At 40.3% G+C, this 17,325-nt stretch overlaps 1 protein-coding gene across 1 annotated transcript in view; it reads left to right on the forward strand.

Moving 5' to 3' along the window:
• Positions 1 to 17,325, forward strand: part of hsf5 (heat shock transcription factor family member 5) — a 106,724-nt gene that overhangs the window by 29,939 nt on the left and 59,460 nt on the right. Inside the window, exon 3 of the mRNA XM_048612376.1 lies at positions 2,123 to 2,220. Coding sequence (XP_048468333.1) covers positions 2,123 to 2,220 — 98 coding nt within the window. The remainder of the gene's footprint in view (positions 1 to 2,122; positions 2,221 to 17,325) is intronic.

Consider the following 17,325-nt stretch of genomic DNA (forward strand, 5'->3'; position numbering starts at 1 on the left):
CTGACCCGAAATGTCAGATTTCCTGTTCCTCTGATGCTGCCTGGCCTGCTATGTTCCTCCAGCTCCACACTGTGTTAAGTCTGGCAGTATCTGTTGAGGAACAGAGTTAATATTTTGAGTTCAGTATGATTCTTCTTCAGACTGCTTTTGTTCTGAAGAAGACTCAAATTGGACTCAAAATGTTAACTCTTTTCTCTTTCTATGCCAGAACTGCTGAAGTTTCTCCAGGACTTTCTGCTTCTACTTCCAATCTCCAGCATACATGGTACTTCACTTTTATTAAAAAATAAAAATGTGTATTGTGTGCTTTGCACAAAAATCAGGACAAATCTAATCCAAATTCTATTCCACCTGTCCAATGTCAATCATCAGCAAAGTGATGGAAAGTGGCATCAAAAATATCAAGTGGCACTTGCCAATTACCAGTTCATTGATGATCCCTTTGATTACTGCCAGGGCTATTCAGCTCCAGACTTTATTTCAACCTTGGTCCAAACATGTACAAATGAGCTAAATTCCAGAGGTGAGGTGAGAGTGGCTATCCTTGACATCAAGGTATGATTGGGCCAAGAAGCCCTGGGAAAACTGAAGCAAATAGGAATCGAGGATATTTATCTAATGCTTAAATCATATTTAGCACAGAGGAAGATGCTTGTCTTTATTGGTGGTCAGTTTTCTCAAACCCAAGAGTCTGTCAAAGTAGTTTCTAAGGCCCAATTATTTTCAAATCCTTCATCAAGAGCTTTCTTTCTATCATAAGCTCAAAGGTGAGAATGTGCAATCATCAGTGAACAATGTTCAACTTGCAACTTCTTAGATAGTGAAGAGTCATTGTTTGTTTGCTACAAATCCTGGAACAACAATTAGGCTTGACTAAATACGTGATAGATAACATCTGTGCTACAGAAGTGCTAGGCAAAAACTATCTTAAACAAGTGAGAATCTAACCACAAAAATAAAACATCAAACTGTTGATACTGAAGATCTGAAGCAAAACCAAAAAAATGCTGGAGAAACTCAGCAGATCTAGCAGTTTCTGTGGAGAGAAAGCAGAGTTAACAATTTGAGTCCAGTGACCCGTCTTGAGAAATGAGAATCTAACTGATATTCCATGGCATAATTATAATATAATTCTCTCACTATTATATCCTTGGGGTCACATTGATATGAAATTTATTGGACCAGTTACTTAGAATCTGTGACTGAAATACCAGGTCAGAGACTTGGCATTCGATGATGAGTGATAAATCTCTTGACTCGCTGCTGTCTTTCTACTATCTGCAAAGTATAATGCCTGGATGAAGTGTATCTTCAATCAATTTCAAAAAACTCAACCATCCAGGACAAAGTAAACTACTTAATTGACATTCCATATGTTGTCTTAACCATTTATTCATTCATTCATCATTAACTTACAATGTGTATATCTTTCATCTATAAGATACACTGCAGCAACTCACCAAAACTTCACAGTACTACCTCCCAAAATCCTAAACTAACTTAGAAGAACATGAACAGCAACCATATGTGAATACCAGCAACTACACCTTCCCCTTTAAGTTATATGCATTCCTTATTTGGAAATGTGTTGTCAATGCTTCATCCTTGCAGACTGAAAATTCTGTAGAACCCCTGCATAACAGTGTTGCTAGAGTATCATCGGCACATCGATTACATTAGGTTAAGATAGTAGCTTGCCACCCAAGAATGGGTGAAAGGAAACATTTGAGCAGATGATAAATTGTCATTAAATGCTTAGTTTTCTTGCACATTGGATGGATTATTGTGTACGAATATATACATGTTACAACTTCTTAGTGCCATATCCTACCAGAATCTCTAATTCTTTGCAGAAATGGCCAACTTCTTTGGGTATTATCGTGGCATTCTCCTGTAGTCCCCAATACGAGCATGTGAATATCAGCATGTTAATGCAATGTTTCTATCAATGTCTATTAAATTGTTTCACAAATTACTTCTGTGCCCACAATTTTTTCATTATGATCTATGAAAATAACCTTTATTTAACTTCTTAAAGTTTCGCTTGTTGAATTATACTCTTATGAAAACTGTCACATGATATTTTTAGAGCACTTTACTGATCTGGGTTTTCTTTTTCTAGCTGTCTTGCAATGCTGTCCTCCTAACTCCCATCTGGATCCAATGACAGGTTGTCCTAACACAAACACTTCTTCTTATCCTAACTACAACTATTTTCAGGTGCGTTTAGTCAGTGAAAATTCTGTAGTCTATGCAATATTAGATCAGAAATGGCTGTAGCTTAAATAATACAATGTATAATGCACTTTTCTTGTTACTACTTTGTTTTACTTGTTCTGCTATTTTAAGTAATTAACTTATTTACTTCCAATTGATTAATGTATCCATTTAAGTGGTGATGGAGGAATTTGATACAAACATATTAAACATTAACATATTTATAGATACAGATCTACTGATTTATAGAATTCCCCGATTTATGTCAAGACCCAATTTTACAATTAATATAATAGCATAATTTTTACTCAAAATTTGGAGCATTCCTGTACAGTACAATATTGAATTCGATAATTTTTTTATCAGTAGATCATTGATATACATACAGAGCTGTTTGCAATATAATTCTTCCTGTTTCCACTTGCATCACTTTTAATTGGTGGACAGTGTTATGTTAATGATAATGACAAAATAATCATTTGCTCATCAGAGATTGATTAACTTTTTTTTGACACATTAAGCCTCATTACAAGTTATAAGCAGATATTACAAAAAAAAGCACTGATTTCTGTGAAGGCAGCTTGCAAACCCAAAGCAGTCTAACAGCCAGGAGGGATAACAACATTGCATGCACACAGCAAATGGAATCCTCAAAGGCAATGTACACATACAACATTCCCCTCCTTTGCAAAACAACATTTAACTATTTACAATTGACACCATCCAAGACAAAGCAGTCCACTTGAGTGGCACTGCGTCCACAAACAGCCTCTCCTTCCACAACCTATGCTGAGTAAATATATAGTAGATGCTCCACAAGATGCACTGCAGAAGTTCACCAAAGCTATTTAGGTAGCACCTTCTAAAGCCATAACCACTTCCACCTGGAAGGAAGAGGGTAGCAGATACATGAGAACACTACCACTTGCAGAGTTCTGTCCAAGCCGAACCGTCCTGACTTGGAAATGTATTGTTGTTCCTTCAGTATCGCTGGATCAAAATCCTATAACTTCCTCCCTAACAACATTGTTGGTGTATCATATGCTGCAGCAGTTCAAGAAAGCAGCTCATCACCACCACCTCAAAGGCAACTAGCGATGAGCAATAAGTGCTGGTCCTGCAAGTGATGCCCACATCCCTTCAGTGATTTTTTTTGAAAACAAAACATAAAATTCACAAGTGAGCTATTGAGCCTGTATAAGTAGTTGTTGATATGCCCAGATTGTGTGATGGTGATTTTGGGGTGCTGTTGATTTCCACAGTCAACAGTGATATTGCCTATTGTTCCTGTTTCTTTTGTCAATTTTTCTTTCATAAACTTAATGCAGGTGCTTATCCTGATGCATAATAGCCAGCTTCTGTTCCTTTAATGGTTTAATGAAGATCTGTAGCTCAGGTTGTGGTTGAAGTTGTTGGTTGGTTCGCTGAGCTGACTGGTTTTCATGCAAACATTTCATCTCCCTTCCAGGTGACATCGTCAGTGCTGTCTAGCCTCCATTGAAGCGCTGTTGTTCTGTCTCACCCTGAATTTATATGGTCCAGTCTGTCATGGTGGGTAGCCTTGTTTCAGATTTCAGATTTTGTACCGTAGTAGTATGTAGTTGGGGTCTGTTTCAGCATTTTATCACACAGGTGGTTGGAAACCAGGCCTCCAGAAATTCTTGTGCTTGTCTTCATTTTGCTGGTTCTAAAACTGTAACTTTGTCCCAATTAAACTGATGTCCTTCTATGTCGGCACACGAACCAACTGCCAATTACTCTCAAAGACAAAAGACCCCTTACTCACAATGAGCAGGACAAATGTGATATACAAAATACCATGCAGCAACTGCAAGAAACACTACATAGGACATACGGGCAGGAAACTCATCACCAGGATATATGAGCACCAACTGGCAGCAAAACAGCACAATCAACTCTCCCTTGTTTCAATACACTCCAACATAGAAGAGCATCACTTTAACTGGGACACAGTTACAGTAGTAGGACAAGCAAATCAAAGACAAACACAAGAATTCCTGGAGGTCTGGTTTTCAACCACCGGTGCAATAAACAAACAGGCTGAAATTGACCCCATCCACATACTACTGTGGTACAAATCAGAAACAAGACTACCCACTATGACAGACTGGATCATATAAATTCAGGGCAGAACAGAACAACAGTGCTTCAACAGAGGCTAGACAGCACTGAAGATGTCACCTAGAAGGGAGACGAAATGTTTGCACGAAAACCAATCAGCTCGGTGAACCAACCAACAATTCCAACTTCTGTTCCTGATTAGCTACTGACTGATCTAGTTCCTCAAGCAGTTTCAAGTGATTTAATTCTTCTTAACATTTACTGTTTTGTTCCATAATAGTTTCCAGCTCATTTTGAAGTTTCTGATTTTACACCCTGCATTTTTTAAAATTCCATCAAACTGGTAGCTTTCTGTTAGGCACGTTTTTTTTTGTTCATAACTTGCGGTAATAACTATACAGCTTCTTCAACTTTTTTTTTCCTTTTTGTTTCCTCTGAGTCTGGACCGCTTCTTCTTGCTTCTTCAATGATTGTTTGGTTTCCTTTATACCCTGCTTGAGCTCTTTCTCAAGAATCTAATTATTAACATTTATTTCTCAAAGGGTTATGTCATGAATGATTTGCAGCTCCTTGTTATGAGCACTTTGCATTTCCATCTGTTTTTACAGGTCTGTCATTTTCTACAGCATTGCTTGGAGCTCAAACCAACATTTCTTTAGCTGCTCCTGCTGAGCCTGATCTGTTCTATGTTGCTCAAGACTTTTTGGAAAACAGGCAATCTTTTCATTGGATTGTTTGTACAGAGCTTGTAGTCCATCCTGGTCTTTTTTATTTCTTTTTCAGCTGTTCAGTCATATTTATGAGCTAAATGGAGGTGTCCCCTAAAGATACCAGCATTCTCACAATGGTATTCTCAACTTTGGATCTATTATGAGTCAGTTATGCAGCCTTTTCTATTCCAATTTTCATTTTTCTTTCTAAAAAGCTGAATTATTAGCTTCATGAATTCAGAGAAAATTCAAGTGTTCTATTCTTCTTTTATGTTTATTGCAGTTGTACTTATGACCTGTAAGCTTTGTTGACCTACAAAGATCACTTTATCCACACATGAATCCTTCAGTACCTCTGAGATGATAAATCTTTAGTTTGTCTAGCAAATATTTCTTGAAAACTTCATGGGTTTGAATGGGATCCCAATTTATCAATTCAATTTGTTAGTTCCTCTCTTGAAAAGTCACAAAATGAGCTCTTTTCTCTGTATTTGCTCACAACGTGGTTTATGAATTCTATAGACTTCTGTCTAAATTACATGAATTCTAGTCAATGAATACAAAGTTTCACCTGACACTAAATTGGTCTTTCAATGTGATCCAAATCTTTTAGAGATCTTTTACTCCTTTGGCTCATAATGCTAATTTGTTAAGTCCATGTAAACCTTTGTTCCCAATGTTTCTGCATTGAACACTCCCAAATCTAGAATATTGATTAAAAATATTGAATTCTACTCGGTGGTATGCAGTGTCCCAATTTAAATTTGGGAATTTTGTGGACATCTGACAATATGCTATTATCATTGTTTGCTATCAATATGGCACACATATTGATCACTTGCCTTTCCCACGTGAGTTAACCTAGCCTCTCGATAAGGATTTGTCTGTTTACAAGCAAGCTGCGTTTTTGACATTCTTCAATGCCATCATAAGTAAATGCATTGATGATTGTCTCTTGCACTGTAGCACAATGTAACACTGTTGACTTGTGTCCTATCTGTAGACTAACTTGTTTGCTGACTGTTCAATCATGATAGACCTCAGCAACACAATGTTCTCTACCACCGTTGACCATATCATGTTAATAACAATGGTCTAATAATCATTGCTGGGTTAGTTTATTTTAAACATTAAAACATATATAAAAAATTATGAAGTAGGTATTACAGTAAACTGATTTCTGTATGTACAGCCTGCAAACCTAGAGTAGACTGGCAGCTAGGCAAAGTTGCAACATTTTACACATGCAACACATGGAGTCTTTCAAGGCAAAATCTCTTAAATGCAAGGTACACCTACAATAGATAGTAGGTTAGGTTTTTTTTTAATCTGTCCCATGTTACTAAATCATTGCACTAATGACTAAAATCTTTAATTAATCATGACAAATTACCTCTGCTCTGTTATGTGAAATATAATAACTCACTTATTTACAGATGAATGTTAAAAGTATCTGGCCCTAGGTTTTCAGATCATTTTCTTGCCACTGGTATACTTTTCTGGCACTTGATGCTTCTACCTGTTACCAGTTATAATGTAAAGATTCTATGATCCATTTCTACATCAACAATTTTCTAATTTCTAAGCAGCCCTCTGAAATTGAGAATTATGTGCTTCCACTGTGGTTCATTGAATTCTGAGATAGCTAACAAGCCAATGCATGATCTGCAAACACTGTTACATGCAGGGTAGCTGTTACCAGAAGACTTGAGTGCATAGTATGTTTGGACAGTTAATAACCACTTAAGGCATGGATCACACCTCTGCTGCTAAAACATATGTGGTATGGGTTCTTGTGGTACTGTGGTGATGCCCCTATCTTGGAGTCAGGAGGCCTAGGCTCAAATTCCACCCCTTCCAGAGGTGTGTAATAACATCCCTGAACTAGTAGATTAAAAAGGAAGATAGTTGGTACAGCAGGTTTCACTGCATGGGCTAAAGGTAGTTAGGAAAGGTAGGTACCTCTTTAGGGAGTCCCCTGTATACATTCGTACAAAGGGGTTTGGTTAGCTAAGTTGGCTTGATAGCAAGTTTGCAGTCCAGAATGACAGCAACAGCATGGGTTCAGTTCTCACACTGGCTGTGGTTACTATGAAGGATGCTTCTTTTCAACCTCTCCCCTCGCCTGAGGCATGGCGACCCTCAGGTTAAACAAGCACCAGCCATGTCTCTCTAATGAGAGGGCAGCTGTATAGTATTGAAAGACCATGATAACTTTACCTTTACACATTAGTGGTATCCTCCCAAGATGATATTTTCACTTTGAACCTGCCCCCAGTCTGTTACCGTAATGGTACATGCACAGTAAGTCGTTGATCCAGACACAGATCTTATGATTTGAAGATAGCGATTGCAGCAACATATTCTAGAAGATGCACTACAGGATCCCTCAGATGTCTGGAACACTGACCACCTGGGAATTGCCTGGGAGATTTAAACATCCAACAGGAAATTACCCTGCACTTGGAACACTTGAAAAAGTCAACACCTCAATGTTAGAGTTAGAGACTCCTAAGGAATCTGACTCACTTAGCTGGATAGTTATCCAGAAACAAGTAGAGATTTAAAACCTGCTCTGACTCCTAAATAACTATAATACTGCATGTGTGCAGTAAGTGTTTGAAGTTTGAGCAACTTGAGCTAAGAGTTTATGAGTTGGAGGCTTAACCAAGGAAAATGTGACCTGTCACGGAGGGGCATGTTATCTGAACTGTTTGTACACAGATGCAGTCACACTTCTTAGGATTTGGGCCATTTGATTTATCCAGTGTCCAGATACAGGAGAGTATGATTGTGATTGAGGCAGTAAGGAGGACCCAGGCAGCTAGGAACGCTGGAGCTTTAATCTTTGCAATTGTCCAAAATGTTTGATGTTCTTCCAGTTTGACTGGATATGAGTAGCAGGACGGATGAACTAAGTGACCATTGTACTGTAGTACAGGAAGCTGTTCATGTAGAGGAAAAGGAATGTAATGGTAGTCAGGACATAATAGTCTGAGGGATTGACACTGTTCTTCACAGCACAGAGCATGAATCCAGACAGCCGTGTCAGGGTTCTGGACATCTGCTCAGGACTGGAGAAGAATTTGCAGTGAGAGGGAGGATCCAGTAACATTAATAGAAATGTAATAGAAGCATCTACTAATCAGAAAATGAAAGTGGGGTGGGGTGGTGGTGGAGGAACTCCAGAAAATCATAATGACCAGAGAAGTGGTGCTGAGTAAATTGTTGGAGCTTCAGGTTAAGAATTGCTCAGATCCTGATGGACTTCATCCTAGGATCTTAAAAGAAGCAACTTAGTGAGATAGTTGGTGCATTGGTTTTAATTTTCCCAAACTCCCTTGATTTGGGGACAGTCCTATTCCTTTGAAAGATAGCAAATGTAGCTACTTAATGGAAAAGGGAGGTGGAATGCAGCAAGCTAAAACCAGTCGGGTAAAATTTATCAAAAGGAAAATGTTATATTCTGTTATAAAAGAAGTTATTGCAGAACACTTAGATAACTACAAGGTAATCAGATAGAATCAATATGGTTTTGTGAAGTGGCATTCATGTTTGACCAATCTATTAGAAGTAATGCGCTGTGGATAAAGGGGAACAGTGAGTTTAATGTACTTAGATTTCCAGAACGCATTTAATCAGGTTTGATTGGGGCAGTACAGTGGCTCAGTTGTTAGCATTTCTGCATCACAGTGCCAAGGGCACAAGTTTAATTCCAGCCTTGGGCGACTGTGTGCACCTTGCATATTCTCATGTTTGTGTCAGTTTCCTCCGGATGCTCTGGTGTTCTCCTACATTCCAAAGATGCGCAGGTTAGGTGGATTGGCCATGCTGAAATTGTTCAGTGTTCAGGCATGTGTAGGCTAGGTGGATTAGCCAGGGTAGATGTGACATTAGGGGATATAGTGAGCTGGGGGCTGGGTCTGGATGAGATGCTCTTCAGAGGGTTGGTGTGGACTCAATAGTCAAATGGCCTCCTTCCACACTGTAGGGATTGAATGAATCTAGGTGCCATATCAAAGGTTATTGTGGAAAATATAAGTCATGGTGTTGGGTAGCATATTGGCATGGATAGAATAGAAGATTAGCTGGCTAACTGGCAGCAGAGAATGGACATATTAGGTCTTTTTCAGTTTGGCAAGATTTAGTGAGTGGTGTACCACAGAGATTAAAGTTGTGACCTCAGATATTTGTAGTTTTTTTACAAACGAAGGGATGGAAGATATGGTTGCCACTATTGATACTATTGATGACACAAAGACAGGTCAGAGAATGATCTGTGAAGAGGCCATAAGGAGTCGACAAACAGATACAAATAGGTTAAGTAAGTGGGTAAAAGTTTGGCAAATGGAGAAAAATGAGGTAAGTTGTGAAATTGTTAATTTTGGCAGGAAAAATAAATAAGAAACACATTATCTAAATGGTGAGATGCTGCAAGAATTCAAAAGAGAAAAGGCCAGAAGGCACAGTATACAAAGAAAGAAATAAAGCTCACATACTCAAGAAAGACTGGTGCATTTATAAATAGTTCACAAAACTGTCAGAATCTGTAAAACTTTTACGAAAACCTGTTCATTAATCTGAGATAGATGACTCACTTTTTTCACACAGTGGGGCAGAAAAGTCAAGAAAGGGAATGATTTGATTTATTGTTATCTCATATACCAAGATAGAGTGAAAAGTATTGTTTTGTGTGCTAGCCAGACAATTCAAACCGTACATAAGTATATCAGAATTAGAATTAGCTTTCTTGTCACGTGTACTCAAATGTGACACTTACAGCACTTCTTCAGTTACAAGATCGTAGAAAATAGAGAAATAAAAATTCCAGCACTGTAGAAATAAAAGTTCAGAACAATGGTCTTCCAACTCAGACCACGTTGGCACCTAGCCTCCAGTCCGTACTGGGCCTTGGCTCCTGACTGCGGCGAGATTCACCTCAAGGTGCATGAGGCTGGGAGATCGCTCTGGAATCACTTCGAGACCAGGAGACCATGCAGAGGCCATGCCAGGCCAAGAGACTGCCACATACCAATGTAGGACCGCCATGCCAGGCCGAGAGAATGCAACGCCAGGCTGGATTTCTGCCACGCCACACCACACCACACCAGGAGGCCACCACACCATGCTGGAGGGCCACTACACAAGGCTGGGAGGCTGCTACGCCAAGCCAAGAGGACGCCTCGTGTCTGCACTGAGGCCAAGAGTCATCGGAGGCTGGGAGTCATCGGAGGATGGAAGTCGACCAGAGGCCAGGAAGGCCTATCAGGGTAATAGAATAGAATGCAGAATATAGTGTTAGAGCTACAGAAAATGTGCAGAGAAAGATCAACTCTCATATTTGAGAGGTTCGTTCATAAGTTTGAAAACAGCAGGGAAGAAGCTATTCTTAAATCTGAGTATTCTTAAAGAGAGTATAACCTGCATGGGAGGAGTCTTTGATTACATTGGGTGCTGTCCTGAGGCAATAGGAAGTGTAGATGGAGTCAGTAGAAGGAAGGCTGGATTTTGTGAGGGACTGGGCTGCATTCACAACTCTCTGTAATTTCTTGCAGTCTTGGGCAGAGCAGTTGTCATACCAATTTGTGATTCATCTGAATTGGATGCTTTCTATGGTGCATCTATAAAAATTGTTAAGAATCATTGTGGACATGCCAGATTTCCTTAGCCTTCTGAGGAAGTAGAGGTGTTGATGTGCCTTCGTTATTGTAGAATCAACATGGATGGACCGGGATAGATTGTTGGTGACATTTACTCCTTGGAAATCAAAGCTCTCAATCAGCTCCATCTCAGCACCATTGATACAGTCAGGTGCATGTCCTGCACTTCACTTCCTGAAGTCGATGACCAGCTCCTTCATTTTTCCGACATTGAAGGAGAGATTGTTGTCTTTACACCATGCCATTAAGCTGTCTATCTCTTTGCTATATTCTGTCTCATCGTTGTTTGAGATCCAACCCACTACAATGGTGTCATCAGCAAATTTGTAAATGATTTTAGAGCTGAATTTGGCCACAGTCATGCGTACGAGGAGTATAATAAGGGGCTGAGTACGCAGCCTTGCAGGACCCTGGTGTTGACGATTATTGTGGAGGAGGATGTTGTCACCTATCCTTACTGATTGCAGTCTGTGGGTCAGGAAGTCAATGACCCAGTTGCAGAGGGGGGAAGCAGAGTTTGGTTGGAATTATCATAGAGTCATAGAATCCCTACAGTGTGGAAACAGGCCATTAAGCCCAACAAGTCCACACCGAACCGCAGAGCATCCCACCCAGACCCATCCCCCTATCCTTTCCCTGTAAACCACCTATCTACATATCCCTGAACACTATGGTCACGTTAAATTGCCCAATCGATCTAGCCTGCACATCTTTGGACTGTGGGAGAAAACCGGAGCACCTGGCGGAAACCCATCCAGACGGGGAGAATGTCCAAACTCCACACAGACAGTCACTTGAGGGTGGAATCAAACCCGGGTCCCTGGTGCTGTGAGGCAGCAGTGTTAACCACTGAGCCACTGTGCTGCCCCTGTTGATGGTGGAACTAAAGTCAATAAATAGTCTGATGTAGGTATCCGTGTTATCCAGATGTTCCAGGGAGGAGTATAGGGCCAGGGAGATGGTGTCTGCCTGACACTCAGCTCTTTGCTCATTACAAAAAGAGAATCCTTTCCTGACTGCCTCAAATGGCAGTATCCAAGCCCTGAACTGGTATCAGAGATCGCCCTTGACTTATTGTGTAGGACCCCCCTGACTGAAGAGACTGTGGACTGCTCACAACCATAACAAATTTTATGGCTTTGTGTCTGCACTGAATGGCATGGCAATGCAGCTGTACTATGAACCTGATATCCTTGTCAGAGGACCAAGGTTTAAAAAAAAGGCAAGACAAAAGAAAGTAGGGATGCCCAGGTGGGCTCCAAGTGAGTGAATGCGAAGATAATAAGAAATAGCCCAGCAATGCAACCTGGTCCACTCCATGAGCTGAGTGCATGTCTTGAGTGCAAAGTGTCTTTGCTGAAGCATTATAATGATAGTTACCATGGCGCCCCAAGGTGGAGGATTGAAGTGCAGAAGCATACTGTATGTGGATTGGAGATATGGCATGAGGGTTTTTGAAGCTGGTGCAGATGCCAATATCTGTGGCTGGTGTCTATGAAGCATGTACTGAGATGTTGGTGACTAATATGGAGGTACTTTAGAGTGAGCAGTGAGCTGAGCGCCCACACGGATTTCCATGTCTAGAATTGTCACCATCTGGCTTGCTCGTGCCAGTCTAATAAAAAGGTGCAGATTAATGAGATGAGATGTGCCGTTTACAAGGTCGTTAACAAGCAATAATCTTTCTTAAAAGATAACTAACCATTAACCAATGACAATCTCACCTCAACACCCAGAACGCAGTTAAAATATCCAGTGAGTTGTTTAGTGTTGAGATGGGCCTCACAGTACTTCTCACATTATTCTGTATATTTCTCCCCATAACGGCATCATTGAAGACCTTGTAGGTTTCTACCTAATGTCTTTAAATTATACCAATCTGTTAATGTTGTGTGTGTGCGCGCACTATCATTGGCTAATATCTGAGTGATTTTCCTCCCTTGGGGAATGTTGTTCCCATGGTATTTGACTTGCCATTGTACCTGATCTTCCATTTCCATTGTTAGGATCTATAGAACTCAGGATTGATAGTTGAACTGCGGTGTGCAAGAAGGTGAGTTCACCACTTCCTATGAAGCACCTAAAATTGAGGAACAGCTTCTCCACTTGTGCACATGTCCCTAAAGTTGCATTGGTTTATCTAGCTGTTCACTTAAACTACATACGACTGAGGTGAAAACTGCTGTATGTAGGTCCCAAGTTGCCATGTAGGCTGACTCTTGCTGAGAGGAAGATGGTTTGTATCCTGACTAGGTCTCCAATGCTCAACTCTGACAATGGTCTGGCAGTCTTGTCAAAATGAAATTTGGTTTTCTGCTATTCATCTGATTTTATCCATCATGCCTGTTACTGCTTCTGGCTTCAGCTTTTTTGCAATTCAAAGAGAACTTTGGGTATGGTGTGACATTAATCTTCACTTTACTAATCTTTACTTTTTATGCCCTCAGTAGGTATGTTTCTGTACCTGTAGTTTGCCTGTATAAATCTGTACTGCATTTGCTTAATTTCTTTAATTCCTTTGACGGTTTTCATTTCCACCTCAGTCTTTACATTTGGCAGTGGATAATGTAAAGAAGGATGTATTGTGTTGAATTGTCCCATCGTTTATTTTTACACTTAAGAACAGATCGCAGTTGTTGACCACCAGAATATTGAGAATGCTATAATGGCTGAAATGTGCTTTCAGGCATTTTACAATCTCACTGGTAGTAGTTGTAGTCAGCTGTTCTAGAACAGTAGTCTATGGCGACAATATAATTAGTTTCTGTGAAAATGAAAAGATTTGTTCTCAACTTCATCCATAGTCTTTCAAGGATGTCATGTGCTTTACAGCTTACTTCATTAGGAGCACTGCACTGGCTGATGTGGCCTTTGATTTAATTCTTCTTGTTTGGCTCAGAGTACACCTCATACCTTCCTCATGACTCAATTCCTTGGTGGCTTGTGTGGATGTACTTTGACATGTCTCTTCTCAACTCCTTAGGGATAATATGTCTACTCCTTTTGAATAACAGGCCACTTTGGACTGTCAATTCAGCTTGCAATGACCAATAACTCTCTTATAGCAACAACTGTGTCTTTGATGTTTTTGTGCCATTCTTTCATTAATAACTCTTACAACACTTGGGAGAATTCTATCTTGTTGGGTAGTTCACTTGATTTGAGCAAAGCACTTGTTTGTTATATTCAATGTCCCTGTTGGGTTGATGGCTTCCAGCACATGGGCGGCACAGTGGCTCAGTGGTTAGCACTGCTGCCTCACAGCGCCAGCAACCCGGGTTCAATTCCACCCTTGGATGACTGTCTGTGTGGAGTTTGAACATTCTCCCCGTGTCTGCGTGGGTTTCCTCCGGGTACTCCAGTTTCCGCCCACAGTCCAAAGATGTGCGGGCTACGTGGATTGGCCATGCTAAATTGCCTGTATTGTCCAGGGATGTGTAGCTTAGGTGGGATGCTCCAAGAGTCGGTGTGGACTTGTTGGGCCAAAGGGCCTGTTTCCACACTGTAGGGATTCTAATGATTCTGTGTTGAGTTGCTGCTTCATGTTGGATCTGGAAGATTTCACACTCCGTCAAAGCATTCTTTATTTTCTCCATTGGGAGTGCAGCTCCTGTCAGGATGTCAGCAATGTTTACCTGCATCCCTTTCTTGTATATCATATCTAAGTAGCATTTCTGTACCACAGTAACAATCTTCGCAAACACTTTGCAGCAGATGCTAGTGGCTTGAGGAAAATGCTTTGACATAGTTTATGGTTGGACCTGCATCATCTTCCAAGTAGGTATTGGAGAAACCACACAAACAATAACAATGGCCAGTCACTCTTCTTCAATCAGGGTGCAGTGTTGTTCTGTTTGTGGTAATGCCTTGGTTGAAAATGCAACTGAATGTCTTTGCTCTATCTGGATTACTCCAAGTCGTGTCTTTCTGGCATCAGGCTGCAGGGCAACCTCATCAGGTATATTGCAGCATTTCAGTGCTGATGTTGTCATTGCTAATTGTTAGATTTTAGTAAACAATTCATCTCATCTGTGTTCTTGGCAATGACTTGGCATAATAGTTCCCACGCCAGCAATAAACTAAAGTCTTACTAAATGGTTGATGAAACCAACAAATTGTTATACTGCTTTTACATCTGTTGTTCGCTGATTTAAAAGTGCAGCTCTCAGCCTTTCAGAATATTGGTGAAAACCTTCTGCTGTTGGTATGTGACATCTATACCTCTCTTCTAGTTGCAGGGTTTTTTTTGTTTAGAATGAGGTCCATCCAGCCAGCTCTGTCAAGGTTGTGACCATGGTCAGCAATGACTTCTTCCACTGTGTTGCCACATCCATAAATGATCAGATCATCCATTATAACTCCCATGCTGGGAAAGTTACTAAGTTTTTTTTTATTGTCAGTGTTTATAATCCTTTGGAGTCATGGGAATGTCAAAAAACATATGCAACCATCTGTATCTCCAACGGATGACAAGAATATATTTAAAAAGCTGGTACTTTCATTCAGCTTCACTTGCCAGTAACAACCCTTTGCATCCGAGTAGCGAGGGTTTTCGTTTTGCAAAAAAGGAATTCTTTTTTTCAGATGGCTGGCATAGACTAGTGAGGTCTCTAGCGTTTTGTTTAAATCCTTTTGAGTTGTTGCACTTTCACAACTTTTCAGGTTGTTTTATTGTTGCTATGCTGCTAATCCATGCTGTAAGAGTTTCACTTTCTTGATTACTCCTTTGTTTTGCAGCTGGTCAGTTTTACGATTCAGGCTAGCCTTGAGAGCAACTGGAACTTTCCTGAGTTGATGCTGAATTCATCATGCACTCTCATATACTCAAGGAAATATATTCTCCAGGGAGACATTCTAAACCCCTAAATGTATGATTGCACTCCTCTCAATTTGTTCTGTAGTCAATGGTTTAACAAGTTGTGACATGTTGTAACCCGCTTTTGGCGTGTTGTGTGCTGTCATCCAAGCTTTGGCCTTGTTCCAGGTGAGACAAGTGACTTTTGCTTGCAATCTATGACCTGGAAATCTAGATCGTTACTCTTGCCATTGTTTTTGGGCCAATAGATTAATCTATTCTCTCAGCAGAAGTATGGTGCTATCGTATGGCTTCAAATTTAATTTTGAGGGCTTAATTTTGGATCACTGTGTTGAGCCACTTAGCACAGGTCAGTGAAGGTCATGATGTTGGTTCATGCACCATTACTGGTCTAGCACTTTATGTTCACCTGTTGTTCTCCCATTGCTGTCATCATTCCAACAGCCACAAGCTATTTATTGCCTATTGATCTGGCAGAACCATCCTGTTACGTGATGTAGAATGGATTCTTCAGAATCTTTGGCTGATATTTCTCTACTGATCAGCGGTATGTGAGACATCGTGTCCTTCTTTTTAGCCATACATGTGTGCGCATAATATTTCAGATTCTTGCAGCTTTCTTATATTGACATTTGAGTGATGTCCTCCACAGTACATCCATCTTGGCCTTTATCAGTGATTATTCTTCCGTTTATGCCAGGAATATCTATCATTGTATGCAAGGCCTGGTCTGTTCTGCAATTAAATGTGCTCTAGCTGCTAATTTGCACCGTCCGTGCTTCTGTACATGCTGATTGTTTTCCTGAGAGTAAGTTTCTCCTCTCTTAGTAGACATTAGAGATCAAACAATGTCTCATACAATATTGTCCTCAATTAGATCTTCTGGTTACACAAATCATGGGATTCTGTGAGCTGTGTTAATAAAGTCACAATGATAAATGGAATCTTTTTCATCACGGGCCCTAACATTGAGCATGTGCCATCAATAAGTTATGTTTACTTGGGATTCAGAGCCTTCTTTCAAGACTTTCAAAATTATTGAAGAAATGATAATATAGTTTGAAGTAAGAACAGTAAGAGACTTGGAGAGGAACTTACAGGTGGTGGTGCTTCCACAATTGTGATGCCTTTTTCTTTATAGGTAAGGACACAGGTTTGGAAGGTGCTGGCAAAGAAACGTTAGTGAATTGTTGCAGTGCATCTTGTAGATAGCACATACTGCTGCCATTATGCACCAGGGATGGAAGAAGTGAATGTTTCAAGTGCAGAATATATTACCGATTAATTAGCCAGCTTTGTGGGTCATAATCATATTTTTGACTATTGCTAGAGTTGCTTTCATGCAAGCAAGTGGAGAATATGTCATCGCAATTCACACTTGAGCCTTGTAGTGATGGACAGGTTTTGGAGAAGTCTGGAATGAGTTCTTCACTGCTGAATTCCCAACATCTGACCTGTTCTTGTAGCCAAAGTGTTTATATAGTTGAGTTAATTAAGCTATAAATCAATAGTTATGCCCAGGACGTTGCTGGTGGGAGGGTTCAGTGATAATAAATGTGATTGAATATCAAGGGAAGATTCATGCTGAAGATAGTCATTGCCTGAAAGTTCAGTGACACGAATATCACTCGCCACTTGTCATCAACCCAACCCTGTTTTTTGTCCAAGGCCTTCTGGATGCAGAAATGTGCAGTTGAGGAATATGATGGTGGTTAAAGAACAGTATGACCATGAGTAGCAGTAGGAGTTGTATCAGAAGAAGTGACAAGACTTGCAGCAACTGGAACTGCAACATCAGGGACAGAAGGAATTGCATTGGTACCACCAGGAGCAGCGTAAC

The sequence above is a fragment of the Rhincodon typus genome, chromosome 26 (genome assembly GCF_021869965.1).
Source record: "Rhincodon typus isolate 14 chromosome 26, sRhiTyp1.1, whole genome shotgun sequence".
Classification (NCBI taxonomy): domain Eukaryota; kingdom Metazoa; phylum Chordata; class Chondrichthyes; order Orectolobiformes; family Rhincodontidae; genus Rhincodon; species Rhincodon typus.